The sequence below is a fragment of the Opisthocomus hoazin genome, chromosome 35 (assembly GCF_030867145.1).
Source record: "Opisthocomus hoazin isolate bOpiHoa1 chromosome 35, bOpiHoa1.hap1, whole genome shotgun sequence".
Lineage (NCBI taxonomy): Eukaryota > Metazoa > Chordata > Aves > Opisthocomiformes > Opisthocomidae > Opisthocomus > Opisthocomus hoazin.
Genome location: NC_134448.1, coordinates 3,416,824 through 3,435,551, shown reverse-complemented (window position 1 = coordinate 3,435,551; position 18,728 = coordinate 3,416,824). Strand labels below are relative to the sequence as shown.

Genomic DNA, 18,728 nt, shown 5'->3' with positions numbered 1-18,728 from the left:
TCCCTGGGTGGGTGGGCGCAATGGGGGGGGGGCCGGTGTCCCATGGGGGGGGGGGGGGGCCGGTGTCCCCCGCTGTCCCCCGGTGTCCCCCGCTGTCCTCTCCGTGGGGACGCCCCCAGGGCAGCTCCCGGCGTCCGGTACCGACGGGGCATCCCCGGGGGGGGGGTGGGTGGGGTGGGGTGGGGTGCGGGTGCCCCCCCCCCGAAGCGACCCCCGCCCCGCTCCGCTGCGCCCCCGCCCGCCCTCACCTGCATCGCGGGGGAACCGGCGGCGAGGAGGAGGAGGAGGCCGGGAGGAAGCTCATCCTTGCAGGTACCGAACCCACCGGGGGGGGCCTCTCCCGTTACCCCCCCGGAGGCCAAACCGGGGCCGTTCCCGGAGCCGCAACCGCTCGGTTCCGCCGCAACCGCAGCCCCGGGCCGGGCCCCGCAGCCGCCGCCGCCGCCGCCTTTGTCCGCGCCCCCGCCGCTACCGGTTGCAGCCGCGGTACCGGCCCGGTGCGGGGGGGGGGGGGGGGGGGGGATGGAGGAGCCGGGCCGGGCCGGGCGGGGCGGAACCGAGCTGGGGGGGGGGGGGCGGCGGGGCATCATCACCCCCCCCCCCCCCCCCGGTCTCCAGGTACCCGTAGGGATGCTCGGGGTGCGGGAGGGGCAGACGGGCCCCTCCCCGGGACGGCGCTGGGACCCCCCCCTCTGGCCCCGTGACCCCCCCTCCGGCCCCGGGATGCCCCTCCGGCCCGGGACCCCCCCTCCGGCCCCGGGATCCCCTCCGGCCCCGGGATCCCCCCCCCGCCCCAGGTCCCCCTCATCTGCCCCGGGACCCCGCTCCAGGGTCCTCGGGGATGGAGGTTTGGGGGGGGGGGGGCAGTCCCGGGACCCCCCCTCCTGCCCCGGGACCTCCCCTCCTGCCCCGGGACACCGTCTCCCGCCCCGGGACCCCCCCTCCTGCCCCGGGACCCCCTCTCCTGCCTTGGGACCCCCCTTCCTGCCCCGAGTCCCCTCCCCTGTCTCAGATTCCCCCCCTCCTGCCCCAGGACCCCCCTCTCCCGCCCCGGGACCCCCCCTCCTGCCCCGTGTCCCCCTCCCCTGTCTCAGATCGCCCCTCTCTGCTGCCCCGGGATCCCCCCTCCTGCCCCGGGACCCCCCTCCAGGATCCTCAAGGATGGAGGTTTGGGGGGGGGGCAGTCCCAGGACCCCCCCTCCTGCCCCGGGTCCCCCCCCTCCTGCCCTGGAACCCCCCTCCTGCCCCGGGGCCCCTCTCCTGCACTGGGACCCCCCCCTCCTGCCCAGGGACCCCCCTCCTGGCCCGGGACCCCTCTCAGGAGTCCATGGGGATGGAGGTTTGGGGGGGCAGCCCTGGGCCCCCCCTTCTGCCCATGACCCCCTCTCCTGCCCCGGGACCCCCCTCTCCTGCCCCGGGTACCCCTCCCCTGTCTCAGATCCCCCCCTCCTGCCCTGGGGCCCCCTCTCCTGCACTGGGACCCCCCCTCCTGCCCAAGGACCCCCCTCCGATGCCCCAGGACCCCCACTCTAGTCTCTGCCCCGGGACCCCCCTCCTGTCCCGGGTTCCCCTTCCTGCCCCGGGTCCCCCTCCCCTGTCTCAGATCCCCCCTCCTGCACAGGGACCCCCCTCCGATGCCCCAGGACCCCCTCTCCTGCCCCGGGACCCCCCTCCTGGCCTGGGACCCCTCTCAGGAGTCCATGGGGATGGAGGTTTGGGGGGGCAGCCCTGGGACCCCCCTTCTGCCCCATGACCCCCTCTCCTGCCCCGGGTCCCCCCCTCCTGCCCCGGGTCATCCCCCTCCTGCCCTGGGACCCCCCCTCCTGCCCCGGGTTCCCCTTCCTGCCCCGGGTCCCCCTCCCCTGTCTCAGATCCCCCCCTCCTGCCCTGGGGCCCCCTCTCCTGCACTGGGACCCCCTCTCCTGCCCAGGGACCCCCCTCCGATGTCCCAGGACCCCCTCTCCTGCCCCGGGACCCCCCTCCTGGCCGGGACCCCTCTCAGGAGTCCATGGGGATGGAGTTTTGGGGGGGTGGCCCCGGGTCCCCCTTTCCCACCCCGGCAGAGCCCTCCTGGTCCCCCCCAAACCACCCTACGGGGACCCAGCGATGGGTGCCCAGGGTGGGGCAGCTCTCTGAGACAAACCCCCGTGCGCAGCGGGGACCCGCGGCCGGCAGCCTCAGGACGCCACGACCCCCCCCCCAGTTTGGGGTGCGCAGCCCCCCCCCCCCCAATAAATCTACCCGTTTCCATGGAAACCGGCACGGATTCGGGGTGGGATACAGTCAGTTTATCGTACAGTAACTGCAACGGCACCGGGACGGGTCCCAACCCCCCCGCCCCGGCCCCTCTGCCGCGTGGGGGCTCCCCCACCGCCCCGCTCCCCCCAGAGTGGGGGCAGAGCGTTTCGGGGGGGGGGGGGGCAAAGGAGGGGGTTTGACACCCACCGCCGAGCCCCCCACCCCGGGTCGAGCCCCCCACCCCGTTGCCGCGCCGAGGGCACGTCCAGTGCTTCACCAAGGGGCTTCTCGGGGAGCGTCGTAGCACCACGGGGGGGGGGGGCCGGCTTGAGCCCCCTCCCCTCCAGTCTGGGGTGCCCTGGCCCCGCTTTCCCCCCCTCCCCAGGGAGCCAGAAGTATAAATAAGGGGGGGGGGGGTCGCACGGGCAGGGGGGGATGGCACTGCGGCGAGTCCTGAGTATGCCAGAGCGGGCCCTGGGTGACCGTCCCCGGCGCTGGGGGTGGCAGAGGGAGCGGAGACCCCCCCCCAAAAGCCGTCCCCCCCCCATGCTCAGCCCACGAAGCAGACAGGACCCAGCTGGAAACCAAATTTCTGGTCGGATTCTCCGAAGTCGACGACGGCCACGTCCGTCAGCGGGAACCGCTCGACGCGGGACGAGGTCACCTCCAGCACCGTCCGCTCCTGGCCGCGACGTCCCTGCGGGAAGGCGGCGGTCGGGGACACGGGGACCCGGAGACGCGGGGTCCCCGGTGGCGTGGGGACTCACCTGGCAGCCGTCGTGGAGGGCTCGGATGGGGGTGGCCGGGTGGTCGTGGCCCAGCTCCTCGCCGTTGGCGCCGCGGAAGCGCAGGGCGGGGAGCGCGGGCGATGGGCGGCGCGGGCGTCGTACCAGGCGGCCGCGTGCCGGCAGTGGAGCGTGAAGTTCTGGCGGGCGCCGGCGCTCAGGAGACGCAGGAAGGTGAGCTGGGTCACCGGCACCGCGTTCCCGTCCGCGTCCACGTAGGAGAACTGCGGGGGGAGGTCGGGATCTGCCGTGCGCCCGCCGGGTGGTGGGATGCAGGGGGGGCCGTTTTGTGTCACCCCCCTGTCCCCAAGGGCGGAGCATGAGGAGCTCTCCCACCTTTTTGCCCCTCTTGAAGGTGCTGTACCACGTCCCCGGCTTCTCCCGGTTCCAGGCGGCCAGGCGGACCTGGCGGGGACAGGGATGGCGCTGGGGACAGGGACAGCGTTGGGGACAGGGATGGCGCTGGGGACTGGGATGGCATCGGGACAGGGACAGTGTTTGGGACAGGGATGGCATCGGGGACAGGGACGGTGTTGGGGACAGGGAGGGCATTGGGGACACAGATGGCATTGGGGACAGGATGGCATTGGGGACAGGGATGGCATCAGGGACAGGGATGGCATTGGGGACAGGGATGGTGTTGGGGACAGGGACAGTGTTGGGGACAGGGACGGCGTCGGGGACACAGATGGCATCAGGGACAGGGATGGCATCGGGGACAGGGATGACGTTGGGGACAGGGACGGCATTGGGGACAGGGAGGGCATTGGGGACAGGGATGGCATCGAGCACAGGGACAGCACTGGGGACAGGACAGCATCGAGGACAGATGGCATTGGGGACAGGGATGGCGTTGGGACAGACGGCATCAGGGACACAGACGGCACTGGGGACAGAACTGGCGTCGAGGACAGGGACAGCGTTGGGGACAGGGATGGAGTCGGGGACAGGGATGGCATTGGGGACAGGGATGGCGTTGGGGGACAGAGATGGGGATGGGGATGGCATTGGGGACAGGGATGGCGTCATGGACAAAGCTGGCGTTGTGCAAAGAGACAGTGTTGGGGACAGAGATGGCACTGGGAACAGGGACAGTGCTGTGGACAAAGCCAGTGCTGGGGACAGGGACGGCATCGGGGACAGGGACGGCATCGGGGACAGGGACAGTGTCGGGGACAGGGACAGTGTTGGGGACAGAGCTGGCACCAGGGACAGGGATGGTGGTGGGAACAGAACCGGCGTCAAGGACAGGGACAGTGTCGGGGACAGGGATGGCATCAGGGACAGCGACGGCATCGAGGACACAGACGGCATCAGGGACAGGGATGGCATCGGGGACAGTGTCGGGGACAGAGATGGCATTGAGGACAGAGACGATGTCAAAGACTGAGATGGCGCTGGGGACAGGGATGGCATCGGGGACAGGGACAGGGTTGGGGACAGGGAAGGTGTCAGGGACAGTGTCAGGGACAGGGATGGCGTCGAGGACTGAGATGGCGCTGGGAACAGGGATGGCGTTGGGGACAGGGACAATGTCGGGGACTGAGATGGCGCTGGGGACAGGGACAGCATTGGGGACAGGGACAGTGTCAGGGACAGGGATGGCATCGGGGACAGGGACGACATTGGGGACAGGGACGGTGTTGGGGACAGGGACGGCGTCAGGGACAGGGACGGCGTCGGGGACAGGGATGGCATTGGGGACAGGGATGGCATCAGGGACAGGGACGGTGTTGGGGACAGGGACGGCGTCGGGGACACAGACGGCATCGGGACAGGGACAGTGTTGGGGACAGGGACGGCATCGGGGACACAGATGGCATTGGGGACAGGAAGGGCATTGGGGACACAGATGGCATTGGGGACAGGGAGGGCATTGGGGACAGGGATGGCATTGGGGACAGGGAGGGCATTGGGGACAGGGATGGTGCTGGGGACAGGGACAGCATCGAGGACAGGGACAGCGTCGGGGACAGGGACAGCACTGGGGACAGGGACAGCATCGAGGACAGATGGCATTGGGGACAGGGATGGAGTCAGGGACAGGGATGGCATTGGGGACAGGGATGGCATCGAGGACACAGATGGCATCGAGGACAGGGAGGGCATTGGGGACAGGGATGGCATTGGGGACAGGGATGGTGATGGGGACAGGGACAGTGTTGGGGACAGGGACGACGTTGGGGACAGGGAGGGCATTGGGGACACAGACAGCATCGGGGACAGGGATGGTGTTGGGGACAGGGACAGCATTGGGGACAGGGACAGCGTTGGGGACAGGGACGGCGTTGGGGACAGGGACAACGCTGGGGACAGGGACAGTGTTGGGGACAGGGATGGCATCAGGGACAGGGATGGCACTGGGGACAGGGATGGCGCTGGGGACAGGGACGGTGTTGGGGACAGGGATGGCATCAGGGACAGGGATGGCGCTGGGACAGGGACAGCGCTGGGGACAGGGACGGCGTCGGGGACAGGGATGGCATCGAGCACAGGGACAGCACTGGGGACAGGGACAGCATCGGGGACAGGGACAGTGTCGGGGACAGGGATGGCGCTGGGGACAGGGACGGCATCGGCCACCGAGCCCCTCCAACCCCACCGATCCCTGGGGAACAGCGAGCCGCGAGCCTTCCCCCCCGCCCCCCCCACCGCCCCCCAGGTTCCCGGCGCTGGGGGGTGGTTCTGCCCCCCCTGCCCCCCCCTCCCCGAGCCCCCCCCCCGGGCCCCCCCCGTGCCCCCCCGCCCGCTCACAGCCCCCAGCTTCTTCTCGGGGAACAGGCAGGTCTCGCCGCCCGCGCTGAAGTTGCAGAAGACCCGAAAGGCGTCGCGGGAGCAGCCCTGGTTGGGGTCGATCCAGTACTCGCCTGCGGAAGGACAGACGGACGCATGGCTGCGGACCCTCGGCGAGGAAAAAGGAAGGGGGGGGGGGTCCCTGAAAGCGACCCCCCCCCCCCCAAAAAAAAAAAAAAATGAAACCTCACCGTCTTGGAGGTGCGGGTGGCAAAGCTGCAGCTCCCTGCAGACCCTGGCGGGGCTCTCCGGGGTGCCCAGGGGTCTTCGGAGCCGCTCGACCTCGGCGCGCAGGGAGCTGAGCGATGCGTACACCTCCTCCAGCCCCCCCGATTCCGGGGGGGGGCCCCCGGGGCCCCCCCGCGCCCCCAAAGCCCCCCCGGTTCCCCGTCGGTGCCTCCTGCTCCGGCTGGAGGGCAGCGGTTCGAGAGGCTCGGCTGGGGGGCCCTGGGATGGAGAGGGATGGAGGGGTGAGAGCAAGGGGGGGGTCGGGGGGGGTCTGGGGGCGTTGGGGGGGGTCTGTCCAGAGCACCCCTTACTCACGGGGGGGCCCGGGGGGCCGGGGGGGCCTGCGTCACCTCGGGGGCCCAAAGCACCCTGCGAAAAGAAGAGGATTCGGCACCGCGGCGCTCGCTGGACCCCTCCCCATCTCCCCCCCCCCAGCCCCCAGCACTCACCGGGGAGCCTTTGGAGCCCCCTCCCCATCTCTGCCCCCCCCCCAGCACTCACCGGGGAGCCTTTGGAGCCCCCTCCCCATCTCTGCCCCCCTCGCCCCCCCAGCACTCACCAGGGAGCCTTTGGAGCCCCCTCCCCATCTCTGCCCCACCCCCAGCACTCACCGGGGAGCCTTTGGAGCCCCCTCCCCATCTCTGCCCCCCCCTCCCCAGCACTCACCGGGGAGCCTTTGGAGCCCCCTCCCCATCTCTGCCCCCCCCCAGCACTCATCGGGGAGCCTTTGGAGCCCCCTCCCCATCTCCACCCCCCCCCAGCACTCATCGGGGAGCCTTTGGAGCCCCCTCCCCATCTCTGCCCCCCCCCCGCCAAAGCACTCACCGGGGAGCCTTTGGAGCCCCCTCCCCATCTCTGCCCCCCCCCCAGCACTCACCGGGGAGCCTTTGGAGCCCCCTCCCATTCTCTGCCCCCCTCGCCCCCCCCAACACTCACCGGGGAGCCTTTGGAGCCCCCCCCCCCCCCCAGCACTCACCGGGGAGCCTTTGGAGCCCCCTCCCCATCTCCCCCCCCCACCCCCAGCACTCACCGGGGAGCCTTTGGAGCCCCCTCCCCATCTCCCCCCCCCCACCCAGCACTCATCGGGGAGCCTTTGGAGCCCCCTCCCCATCTCTGCCCCCCCCCAGCACTCACCGGGGAGCCTTTGGAGCCCCCTCCCCATCTCTGCCCCCCCCAGCACTCACCGGGGAGCCTTTGGAGCCCCCTCCCCATCTCTGCCCCCCCCAGCACTCACCGGGGAGCCTTTGGAGCCCCCTCACCATCTCTGCCCCCCCCCAGAGCACTCACCGGGGAGCCTTTGGAGCCCCCTCCCCATCTCCCCCCCCCCCCAGCACTCATCGGGGAGCCTTTGGAGCCCCCTCCCCATCTCTGCCCCCCCCCAGCACTCACCGGGGAGCCTTTGGAGCCCTTCTGACCCAAGGGTCCCTGCAGGGAAGAGAAGGGGGGGGGGGGGGCACCGGCCGGGCAAGCGGTGAGCCCACAGCAGCTGCCCCCCCCCTCCGTGGGGCTCGGGCTCCCCCCTGCCCCTCTCACTGGGGACGAAGCCCCCCTGGGGGGGTCTGCGGGGGAGTTCAGGGCAGGCAGGAGACCCTCCCCGCGCAGGCAGGTACTCACCGAGAGCCCGGGGGGGCCGGGGGGCCCGGGGGGGCCGGTGGGTCCAGTCAGACCCTGTGGGGAGGCTGAGCATCAGCCCCGTGCTGGGGAGGGGGGGGGGCTGTGTCTCCCCCCCCCCTCAAGCCCACCCAGCTCAGGGGAGCCCCCCAATACTCACAGGGTCTCCTTTGGGTCCTGGGGGGCCCTGGATGCCCGGGAGCCCCTGGTCTCCCTTCTCCCCCATCTCCCCCGGGGGTCCGATGAGCCCGATGAGGCCAGCGTGACCCTGGGGGGGGGGGGGCAAAGGGCAGCATCCGGCAGCCCCCTCCCCAGGACCGGGGGGGGGGGGGCTTGGGGACGAGTTTGGGGTGCGGGAGCCCCGCTCGGGCAGCTCTCACCTTCTCTCCTTTGTGGCCGGGGTCTCCCTTGAGGCCGGGCAAACCCAGGGGACCCTGCGAGGGGGGGGGGGTCGGGAGAAGCGTCACACGCACCCCGGATCGGGCCCAGCTCCGGTCACCGTGACCCCCCCACCCCGTGACTCACCAGGGGGCCGGGTGGTCCCACTTGTCCCGGAGCCCCCAGCAGACCTTGTTCACCCTGGAATAGACCCAGTGTGGGAGAGGGGGGGGCCCCTCTGAGCCCCCCCAAAGCACACCCCCCCCCCCCCCCCCGCAGCTGGTCAGGGTTTGGGGGGGCGCACGAGCCATGGGAATGTCCCCCCCCCACCCCGAAGCCCCCAACTCACGGCAGGGCCGGGGATCCCACGCAGTCCTTCGGGACCCGGCTGTCCCGGTGGTCCCTGGGCCCCCCCGGGGCCCATTTTCCCGGGTGGCCCCTCGGTGCCCGGCTGTCCCTGGGGACAGGGGGGACAGGGAGCAGAAGCTGGCACCCCCGCGGGACCCAGCCTCGCCTCTCGGGGGGGGGGGTCCTGCTCCTGCCCCCCCCCCAAAGCTGGAGGAGGATTTTAGGGTTCGGGGCTCACCTTGGCACCCTTCTCGCCCTGACGGCCCTCGCGCCCCGTCGGTCCCACGGGTCCCTGGACGAGGGGACGGAGACGCCGGGAGCTGGGTGCTGGCCGGGGCCAGCCCCCCCCCCCCCCCTCCCCAGCTGATCTTCATCCGTCCCCTACTCACCCTCCGGCCGGGGGGGCCCGGGGGTCCCGGTTCCCCTGCTGCTCCTGGCGGACCCTGAAACGAACCCGGGGGGAATTTGGGGGTGAAGGGAGAGTCCCGCAGCCGGGACGGGGGGAAGCGTGGAGGGTGGGGATGCGGAAGAGCCCCCCGAAGCCCCCCCAAAGCCCCCCCATTGGGAATGCCCCCCCCTTTTGCAGCCTTGATACCCCCCAGCTGCCCCACTCACCGGCAGACCGGGGTCCCCGCCGTCACCCTTCTCTCCAGCAGCTCCGTCCGGACCCTGCGACGCAGGGGAGGGCGAGAACTCACCCAGCCGACCCCCCCCCACCCCCAAGACCACCCCCCCAGCCTGTCACGACCCCAGGAAGCACCGGCAAAGCGGAGCAGGGTGGGAACCGGGGCGTCCCGGCGCGTCCCGAGCCCAGCAGCACCCCGGGGTGACAGCGGGTGACACCGGACGCAGGGGCTGGCTCTGAGACCCCCCCCCCCCTCGAAGCGGGGCTGGTTCTGCTCTAAGGGGGGAGCAGGGGCTGCTCACCGGCACGCCGGGGTCTCCGGGGGGGCCGGGATCACCGGGGAAGCCGATGGGACCCTGCGGAGAGAAGGGGACACCAGCGTGGGACTGGGAAAGCCGAGGGAGGGACGGGGTTGCAAAACACCAGTTTGGGGTTTGGGGGGGCAGCGTGTGCTCAAAAACAACGATTTAGGGAGCTTTGGGGGTCAGAAACGCCCATTTAGGGATCTTTGGGGTTCAGAAACTCCCATTGAGGGAGCTTTGGGGCTCAGAAATGACCATTTAGGGAACTTTGGGGCTCAGAAATGCCCATTTAGGGAACTTTTGGGGCTCAGAAATGCCCATTTAGGGAACTTTTGGGGCTCAGAAACGCCCATTTAGGGAGCTTTGGGGCTCAGAAATGCCCATTTAGGGATCTTTGGGGCTCAGAAATGCCCATTTAGGGATCTTTGGGGCTCAGAAATGCCCATTTAGGGATCTTCGGGGCTCAGAAACGCCCATTTAGGGAGCTTTGGGGCTCAGAAATGCCCATTTAGGGATCTTTGGGGCTCAAAAATGCCCATTTAGGGAAATTTTGGGGCTCAGAAATGCCCATTTAGGGATCTTTGGGGCTCAGAAACGCCCATTTAGGGAAATTTTGGGGCTCAGAAACGCCCATTTAGGGATATTTGGGGCTCAGAAACGCCCATTTAGGGATCTTTGGGGCTCAGAAATGCCCATTTAGGGAGCTTTGGGGCTCAGAAACGCCCATTTAGGGAACTTTGGGGCTCAGAAATGCCCATTTAGGGAGCTTTGGGGTTCAGAAACGCCCATTTAGGGAACTTTGGGGCTCAGAAACGCCCATTTAGGGAACTTTTGGGGCTCAGAAATGCCCATTTAGGGATCTTTGGGGCTCAGAAACGCCCATTTAGTGAGCTTTGGGGCTCAGAAATGCCCATTTAGGGAAATTTTGGGGCTCAGAAATGCCCATTTAGGGAACTTTGGGGCTCAGAAATGCCCATTTAGGGATCTTTGGGGCTCAGAAACACCCATTTAGGGAGCTTTGGGGCTCAGAAATGCCCATTTAGGGATCTTTGGGGCTCAAAAATGCCCATTTAGGGAAATTTGGGGCTCAGAAATGCCCATTTAGGGATCTTTGGGGCTCAGAAATGCCCATTTAGGGAAATTTTGGGGCTCAGAAACGCCCATTTAGGGATATTTGGGGCTCAGAAATGCCCATTTAGGGATCTTTGGGACTCAGAAATGCCCATTTAGGGAAGTTTGGGGCTCAGAAATGCCCATTTAGGGATCTTTGGGGCTCAGAAATGCCCATTTAGGGAACTTTTGGGCCTCAGAAATGCCCATTTAGGGAACTTTTGGGGCTCAGACACGCCCATTTAGGGAATTTTTGGGACTCAGAAATGCCCATTTAGGGATCTTTGGGGCTCAGAAACACCCATTTAGGAAACTTTTGGGGCTCAGAAACACCTATTTAGGGAACTTTTGGGGCTCAGAAACGCCCATTTAGGGGATCTTTGGGGCTCAGAAATGCCCATTTAGGGATCTTTGGGGCTCAGAAATGACCATTTAGGGATCTTTGGGGCTCAGAAACGCCCATTTAGGGATCTTTTGGGGCTCAGAAACGCCCATTTAGGGAACTTTTGGGCTCAGAAATGCCCATTTAGGGATCTTTGGGACTCAGAAATGCCCATTTAGGGATCTTTGGGGCTCAGAAATGCCCATTTAGGGAACTTTTGGGCCTCAGAAATGCCCATTTAGGGAATTTTTGGGACTCAGAAATGCCCATTTAGGGATCTTTGGGGCTCAGAAACACCCATTTAGGAAACTTTTGGGGCTCAGAAACACCTATTTAGGGAACTTTTGGGGCTCAGAAACGCCCATTTAGGGGATCTTTGGGGCTCAGAAATGCCCATTTAGGGATCTTTGGGGCTCAGAAATGCCCATTTAGGGATCTTTGGGGCTCAGAAACGCCCATTTAGGGAACTTTTGGGGCTCAGAAATGCCCATTTAGGGATCTTTGGGGCTCAGAAATGCCCATTTAGGGAACTTTTGGGCCTCAGAAATGCCCATTTAGGGAACTTTTGGGGCTCAGACACGCCCATTTAGGGAATTTTTGGGACTCAGAAATGCCCATTTAGGGATCTTTGGGGCTCAGAAACACCCATTTAGGAAACTTTTGGGGCTCAGAAACACCTATTTAGGGAACTTTTGGGGCTCAGAAACGCCCATTTAGGGGATCTTTGGGGCTCAGAAATGCCCATTTAGGGATCTTTGGGGCTCAGAAATGCCCATTTAGGGATCTTTGGGGCTCAGAAATGCCCATTTAGGGAACTTTTGGGGCTCAGAAATGCCCATTTAGGGATCATTGGGGCTCAGAAATGCCCATTTAGGGAACTTTGGGGCTCAGAAATGCCCATTTAGGGATCTTTGGGGCTCAGAAACGCCCATTTAGGGATCTTTGGGGCTCAGAAACGCCCATTTAGGGAACTTCGGGCATCAGTGTGGACAGATTTGGGGCTCAGCCCCTGCCAGGGTTACTGGGGGAGATGCGGGGGGTTCGGGTGGCAGCCCCCTGCCTCTCTGCGCTCCCTCCTCCCCTTACCAGCTCGCCTTTGGCTCCGTCCTCTCCCGGCGGGCCCTTCTTGCCGGGGGGTCCGGCTGCTCCCGACGGCCCCGCGTCTCCCTTCTCCCCCACGTCTCCTTTCACACCCTGTGGAGGGATCGGGATGGCGGGGGGGGGGGTGTCACGTTAGAGCAGCAAAATTGTTCACACGGGCGCTCTGCCTGCGCTCCCCGCTCTCCTTGTCGTGTCCCCAAAAGACGCCCTGCTCCTCTCTGCCATACTCACGGGTGGTCCCGGCTCGCCCGGGGCTCCGGGGTCTCCCGCTTCGCCCAGCTCGCCCTGGGTGAGGGAAAAGCAATGGGGTGGATGCCGCTGGGTGCTGCGGGCAGCTCCATCCGGCCCCAGCACCCACGAGACCCACAGCCCCCTCCTGAACACGGGGTTACCTTTTCTCCCACGGCACCCGGCTGTCCCACGCCGCCCGGCATTCCCTGGGGACCCTAAAGGCGAGAAGATGGGGTGTACCCACGCTGGGGGCAGCCCCTGCACCCAGCAGCCCCCACCGAGACCCCCCCAGGGCCGTACTCACCTCGGCACCGCTGGGTCCCTGCGGCCCCCGGGGTCCCGGCGGGCCTGGGGGGCCCTGTGGGGAGCACAGAGAGGGGTCAGAGCCCAAAGGGCGGGCCGAGCCGTGCGGCTCCCATGGGAGACGGGGTGGGAGGAGGCGAGGGGGGGGCACAGAGCTGGACGACAGCAGGGGTTTCCTTACCATGGGGCCAACGTCTCCATTCTCGCCCTTCTCGCCCGGCGGGCCCGGCATGCCCTGCGGGGATCCCGGCTCAGCACAGCGGGGTCTGGAAGCCCCCCGGGCAAGGCAGAAGGTGCCCTGGGGTCCCCCTTCCTCCCCCCACCAGCCCCGTTCTGCTCCTCACCTGCAGGCCAGGGGGTCCGCTGAGGCCAAGGTGACCCCGCGATCCCTCATCTCCTTTCTGCCCGAACATCCCCTGCTGCCCGCGGCGTCCCGGCTCCCCGTCGGCTCCCTGCGGAGGGAGAGGTTGGGGTCAGCGCCGTCTGCCCCACAGAAACCCCCCCCCGACGTGTGGGGCGGGAGGGCGAGGAAGGGGAGTCAAGAGGGGGGGTGTGGGTTCAGCCGAGGGGATAATCGGGGTGCTCGGCAGGTGCTCACCGCGGGGCCAGGGTGCCCAATGGGTCCCTGGGTTCCGGTCGGTCCCGGGGGGCCCTGGGGGGCAGAGGCACCGGGCGCGGGGTTAAGGCAGCGTCGGCCGCCTCGCCGCTCCCCACCCCTCACAGAATCACAGAATGGTGGGGTTGGAAGGGACCTCTGGGGTCACCCAGCCCAACCCCCTGCCCAAGCAGGGTCACCCAGAGCAGGCTGCACAGCACCGCGGCCAGGGGGGCTGGAATATCTCCAGAGAAGGAGACTCCACAGCCTCCCTGGGCAGCCTGGGCCAGGGCTCCGGCACCCTCAGAGGGAAGAAGTTCTTCCTCGGGTTCAGCTGGAGCTTCCTCTGCCCCAGTTTGTGCCCGTTGCCCCTTGTCCTGTCACTGGGCACCACTGGAAAGAGTCTGGTCCCATCCTCCTGACACCCACACTGCAGACACTGACCGGCATTTCTAAGGTCCCCTCGCAGCCTTCTCTTCTCCAGGCTGAACAAGCCCAGCTCCCTCAGCCTCTCCTCCTAGCAGAGATGCTCCAGTCCCCTCCTCATCCTCGTAGCCCTGTGCTGGGCTCTCTCCAGTAGCTCCTCATCTTTCTTGAACTGGGGAGCCCAGAACTGGACTCTCTCCAGTAGCTCCTCATCTTTCTTGAACTGGGGAACCCAGAACTGGGCTCTCTCCAGTAGCTCCTCATCTTTCTGGAACTGGGGAGCCCAGGACTGGACTCTCTCCAGTAGCTCCTCATCTTTCTGGAACTGGGGAGCCCAGAACTGGACACAGGACTCCAGATGAGGCCTCACCAGGGCAGAGCAGAGGGGGAGGAGAACCTCCCTGACCTGCTGCCCACACTCTTCTTGATGCACCCCAGGATCCCATTGGCTTTCTTGGCACCCAGGGCACGCTGCTGGCTCATGGTCAACCTGTCGTCCCCCAGGACACCCAGGTCCCTCTCCGCAGAGCTGCTCCCAGCAGCTCAGCCCCAGCCTGTCCTGGTGCCTGGGGTTGTTCCTCCCCAGGTGCAGGACCCTGCACTTGCCCTGGTTGAACCTCAGCAGGTTCCTCTCTGCCCAGCTCTCCAGCCTTGGAGAAACCCCCCCTCGGCTCCGGGGCAGGGCAGCCCCCTCGACGCTCACCGCCTCGCCCTTGTCGCCTTTGCTGCCCTTCTGTCCGGGAAGCCCCATCTCACCCTGCGGAAAAAGGGAAAAAACCGGTGAGAGCCCGCGGGGCGGTGAGAGCCGGGGAAAGCTGCCACGGCCGGGGAGCCGCAGCCAAGGGAATCCCAGCCCCGGGGAAACCTGCGGCCTCCTGGGACGCAGAGCCAGGGACGCCTGCCAGGACAGACAGCCCGCTGCCGTCCGTCCGGGGAATCCTCGCTCCCGGGGAAGCTGCCCCATCCCGGAGGTCCCTCGGTGCTGGGACGTGGCCCTCGGCGAGGGGACTTGTCCCCAGCGCCCGTCCCGGGACGAGGAGCCGGTGGTGGAGGTGCTGACTTGTGTGTGTGTCCCCCCCCCGAGTTACCTTGTCCCCATCCTCTCCGGCGGGGCCTGGGGGTCCGCCTGGACCCGGCAGCCCCACAGGACCCTGGATCCCGTCGTGCCCGGCCGGCCCCACGGGACCTCGCTCACCCTGCGGGTGGGAAGGGGAAGGGCTGAGCCCCACGGGAGACGCTGCTCGTCCCAGCGCTGCCCCACACCCCCTCTCGCACCTACCGGGGAGCCCTTCTCGCCGGTGGGACCGGGGGGACCCTGCGAACCCCCCCGGCCCGGCAGCCCGATGCCTCCAGCAGCCCCCGTGGGGCCTCGCTCTCCGGGGGAACCCTGGGGAGAAGACAGAGGTGGGGTGGAGGGGAGGAAGGTGCCGGCAGTCTTCCTCCTCTCCAAAGAAACCTTCCTCTTTATCAACCAGGACTTTAAGCGAGGTGGCAAAATCACTCCTGAAGGAGCACATATATCCCATGGGACGCCCCGAAACTCCGGAGAACCCCCCAAATGCCACGATGCTCTGTACTCACCGTGGGTCCAGGGGGACCGGGGGGACCTTCCCCACCCTTCAAGCCAGGAGGACCCTGCAGGAGGACAGGGAAGACGGTTAGGAAGGACCCTGCTCCCCCTTCCCGAGGCTGCTTCCCAACCTGGGGCAGCACTGACCGTCTCTCCGGGTGCCCCCCGCGTCCCGGGAAAGCCGTGGATGCCTGGGGGGCCGCTCTTCCCGGGGATTCCAGTCGGGCCAGGGTCCCCCTGCAAGGTGGGGAGGGGTAGCAGGGAGCTTTGTTCCAGCCCCACCAAACCGGGGAGAGCCCCCGTGCCCCCGCAGAGCTCGGAGGGGACCCAGCCCCGCTTGGCTCAGGCTCTGGGGGGGGGGGTCCGAGTGAGCGGTGGGACCCCCGACGCGGTTCCTACCTTGGCTCCTTCTCGGCCAGCAGCTCCGGGCAGGCCCTGTTCCCCGGGGGGGCCGGGGGGGCCTGGGTGCCCCCTCTCACCCACAGGTCCCGTCTCGCCCAATTTACCCTGCGGGGAGAGAGTAGGGGGAGTGGCTGGGGGTCCCCCCCGTCTCGCTTCAACACACACACACCCCCCTCCTGCCCCCGTCCCCGGCGCTCACCTGGGGTCCCACCACCCCCGTGGGGCCGGGGGGGCCGGTTTTGCCATGAAACCCCTGCAGAGAAGAGGGGAGAGGGGTTAACGCTGGGTACTGCCGGGTCTGTAGCCCCCCCACTTCCCCCAGGAAAGGGAGGCAGGGGACCCACCGGCTCCCCACGCTGTCCCGGGTGTCCTGGCAAGCCGTCCTTCCCGGCGGGACCCTGGGCGGGAGCAGAGGTAAAGGGGGTGGGGGGACACAGGCTGCTGGAGCTGGGCTCCCCGCTCCGCTGCCTGCACCCCATCACTTACGGGGGGACCTTTCGTGCCCGGGAAGCCGTTGGGTCCCTGCGGACCTTGGGGACCCTGCAGGAGGGAGGGGAAAAAAACCCCACGGTCAGCAGCAGAGGGGCTTTCCCCACAGCCCCGCAGCGCCCAGACCCTCTGCCCGTGCCCAGCACCCTGTTTTCCCCCTTCTTGGGGTGCAGGGGAACACCCCTCCACCCTGCATCGACCACCCCCCACTCACCTTCTCTCCCACCGCGCCGGGGGCCCCGTCATGGCCAGGATCTCCCTGGGGAGACAGAGACAGGCTGAGGGCAGCAGCGAAGACCCCCGCCCTCCCCACCGCCCAACGTCAGACCCACTGCCAGCACCCGCAGCAGGGGGACACGGGGGACAGCGGGGACCCCGTGGGCCAGGCTCCCACCTACCTTCGGGCCGGGCTTCCCCGTGGGACCGGGCAGACCTCGCTCCCCTGGGAGGCCCTGGGTAGGTAGGAGGTAAAGAGCGGGGTGAGAAGATGTGGGGCAGGGAGTGGGGTGAGAAGATGTGGGGCAGGGAGTGGGTTGAGATGTGGGGCAGGGAGTGGGGTGAGATGTGGGGCAGGGAGTGGGCTGGGAGCGGGGTAAGGAGAGGGAAAATGGGGCTGGAAGTGGGGGGGCACAGGGCAGGGAGCTGGGGGAGCAGGGCAGGGAGCCGGGAGGGAGATGTCCGACCCCAGGGCCGGCTCCCATGGGATACAGGCGGAAGTTTGGGATCCGGACCCCGGGTTAGGGGGGTCCCTGGGGTCTGGCTGCTGTGGGAAACGACCGGCTCCAGCCTAATTGCCCTGTGCAGGTAGGAGGCAAAGAGCGGGGTGAGAAGATGTGGGGCAGGGAGAGGGGTGAGGAGAGGGGAGATGGGGCTGGAAGTGGGGTGAGGAGAGGGGAGATGGGGCTGGAAGTGGGGTGAGGAAAGGGGAGATGGGGCTGGAAGTGGGGGGCACAGGGCAGGGAGAGGGGCTGGGAGCTGGGGGAGCGGGGCAGGGAGCCGGGAGGGAGATGTCCGACCCCAGGGCCAGCTCCCATGGGATACAGGCAGAAGTTTGGGATCTGGACCCCGGGTTAGGGGGGTCCCTGGGGTCTGGTTGCTGTGGGAAACGACCGGCTCCAGCCTAATTGCCCTGTGCAGGTAGGAGGCAAAGAGTGGGGTGAGAAGATGTGGGGCAGGGAGAGGGGTGAGGAGAGGGGAGATGGGGCTGGAAGTGGGGTGAGGAGAGAGGAGATGGGGCTGGAAGTGGGGTGAGGAGAGGGGAGATGGGGCTGGAAATGGGGTGAGGAGAGGAGATGGGGCTGGAAGTGGGGTGAGGAGAGGGGAGATGGGGCTGGAAGTGGGGTGAGGAGAGGGGAGATGGGGCTGGGAGAGGGGTGAGGAGAGGGGAGATGGGGCTGGAAGTGGGGTGAGGAGAGGGAAAATGGGGCTGGAAGTGGGGGGGCACAGGGCAGGGAGCTGGGGGAGCAGGGCAGGGAGCCGGGAGGGAGATGTCCGACCCCAGGGCCAGCTCCCATGGGATACAGGCGGAAGTTTGGGATCCGGACCCCGGGTTAGGGGGGTCCCTGGGGTCTGGTTGCTGTGGGAAACGACCGGCTCCAGCCTAATTGCCCTGTGCAGGTAGGAGGCAAAGAGCGGGGTGAGAAGATGTGGGGCAGGGAGAGGGGTGAGGAGAGGGGAGATGGGGCTGGAAGTGGGGTGAGGAGAGGGGAGATGGGGCTGGAAGTGGGGTGAGGAGAGGGGAGATGGGGCTGGAAGTGGGGGGCACAGGGCAGGGAGAGGGGCTGGGAGCTGGGGGAGCGGGGCAGGGAGCCGGGAGGGAGATGTCCGACCCCAGGGCCAGCTCCCATGGGATACAGGCGGAAGTTTGGGATCCAGACCCCGGGTTAGGGGGGTCCCTGGGGTCTGGTTGCCGTGGGAAACGACCGGGGTGGTCGTGGCTGCGTGGTTGTCACCGGCCATGGCACATGGGGGGGATTCCTGTCCCCCCCCCCCAGTTTGGGACTGGGGTCACTCACCGGTGGCCCTCGCTGTCCCGTCTGCCCAGCCTGGCCGGCCTTGCCCTGCGGGGAACGAGGAGGTGGGGGGCACGGCAGCCTGTGGGGCAGCCCCCCCCACTTGCCCACGTGCCCCCCGCCAGCCCCCCGAGGGGACAGAGAGCGCCCAAGCCCGTGGGAGGGGAACGGACCCGCGGGGCCGGGTCCCTTCGGCGGCTGCGAGCTCAGCCCAGCCGCCCCCCGGCTCGCAGAGGGGGGGGCACAGCGGGGTGTGGGGGACCCGGGGGGGTGGCCCAGGGTGACAGGGCCCACTCACCCTCTTGCCTTTCTCTCCCGCCAGCCCCACGGGACCCTGGAAGCCAGCGGAGCCCTAAGGAGAGAGGGAAAAAGCGAGAACCCAGGGCTGATGAGGTCTGGGGTGGGCTGGGGGGGGTACCCCAAAGCCTCCCCCCACGCTCACCTTGGGGCCCTGGCGCCCAGGATACCCCGGCAGACCCGGCACCCCCAGCTTGCCCTGCAAAGGAGAGAGCAGAGCCGCTGGCTGCGAGGGACACAGGGACATGGGGACAAGCGGCAGGGGGGGGGGGGTCCCCTCACCTTCTCGCCTGCGGGGCCGGGAGCGCCCGGTTCTCCCGTGGGACCCGTCTGTCCCTTCAGCCCCTCGGGGCCGTCCTCGCCGCGGGGACCCAGCAGACCCTGCTCGCCCTGCAAGGGTCACGCAGAGGGGCGGGGAGAACGTCACTGCTGCTCCTTGGGGTCCCCAGCTGTCCCCACAGAGCTGTGTGCCCCCCCCTGCCCCGCCCCGATCCGTCCCCCC

At 67.8% G+C, this 18,728-nt stretch overlaps 2 protein-coding genes across 2 annotated transcripts in view; both read right to left on the bottom strand.

Moving 5' to 3' along the window:
- The window catches only part of OLFM2 (olfactomedin 2), a 12,349-nt gene extending 11,920 nt beyond the window's left edge, over positions 1 to 429 (bottom strand). The window contains exon 1 of the mRNA XM_075445992.1: positions 249 to 429. Within this exon, the coding sequence (XP_075302107.1) occupies positions 249 to 254 (6 nt within the window). The 5' untranslated portion in view covers positions 255 to 429. The remainder of the gene's footprint in view (positions 1 to 248) is intronic.
- Positions 430 to 2,266: 1,837 nt separating this feature from the next.
- The window catches only part of COL5A3 (collagen type V alpha 3 chain), a 35,584-nt gene continuing 19,122 nt past the window's right edge, over positions 2,267 to 18,728 (bottom strand). Inside the window, 39 exon segments of the mRNA XM_075445988.1 lie at positions 2,267 to 2,935; positions 3,006 to 3,095; positions 3,098 to 3,247; positions 3,360 to 3,428; positions 5,778 to 5,890; positions 6,008 to 6,263; positions 6,360 to 6,413; positions 7,434 to 7,469; positions 7,659 to 7,712; positions 7,816 to 7,923; positions 8,036 to 8,089; positions 8,181 to 8,234; positions 8,383 to 8,490; positions 8,620 to 8,673; positions 8,771 to 8,824; positions 8,997 to 9,050; positions 9,309 to 9,362; positions 11,887 to 11,994; positions 12,133 to 12,186; positions 12,294 to 12,347; positions 12,437 to 12,490; positions 12,617 to 12,670; positions 12,780 to 12,887; positions 13,034 to 13,087; positions 14,160 to 14,213; positions 14,545 to 14,652; positions 14,736 to 14,843; positions 15,038 to 15,091; positions 15,174 to 15,263; positions 15,426 to 15,533; positions 15,628 to 15,681; positions 15,773 to 15,826; positions 15,915 to 15,968; positions 16,132 to 16,176; positions 16,316 to 16,369; positions 17,933 to 17,977; positions 18,228 to 18,281; positions 18,372 to 18,425; positions 18,509 to 18,616. Coding sequence (XP_075302103.1) covers positions 2,789 to 2,935; positions 3,006 to 3,095; positions 3,098 to 3,247; positions 3,360 to 3,428; positions 5,778 to 5,890; positions 6,008 to 6,263; positions 6,360 to 6,413; positions 7,434 to 7,469; positions 7,659 to 7,712; positions 7,816 to 7,923; positions 8,036 to 8,089; positions 8,181 to 8,234; positions 8,383 to 8,490; positions 8,620 to 8,673; positions 8,771 to 8,824; positions 8,997 to 9,050; positions 9,309 to 9,362; positions 11,887 to 11,994; positions 12,133 to 12,186; positions 12,294 to 12,347; positions 12,437 to 12,490; positions 12,617 to 12,670; positions 12,780 to 12,887; positions 13,034 to 13,087; positions 14,160 to 14,213; positions 14,545 to 14,652; positions 14,736 to 14,843; positions 15,038 to 15,091; positions 15,174 to 15,263; positions 15,426 to 15,533; positions 15,628 to 15,681; positions 15,773 to 15,826; positions 15,915 to 15,968; positions 16,132 to 16,176; positions 16,316 to 16,369; positions 17,933 to 17,977; positions 18,228 to 18,281; positions 18,372 to 18,425; positions 18,509 to 18,616 — 3,039 coding nt within the window. The 3' untranslated portion in view covers positions 2,267 to 2,788.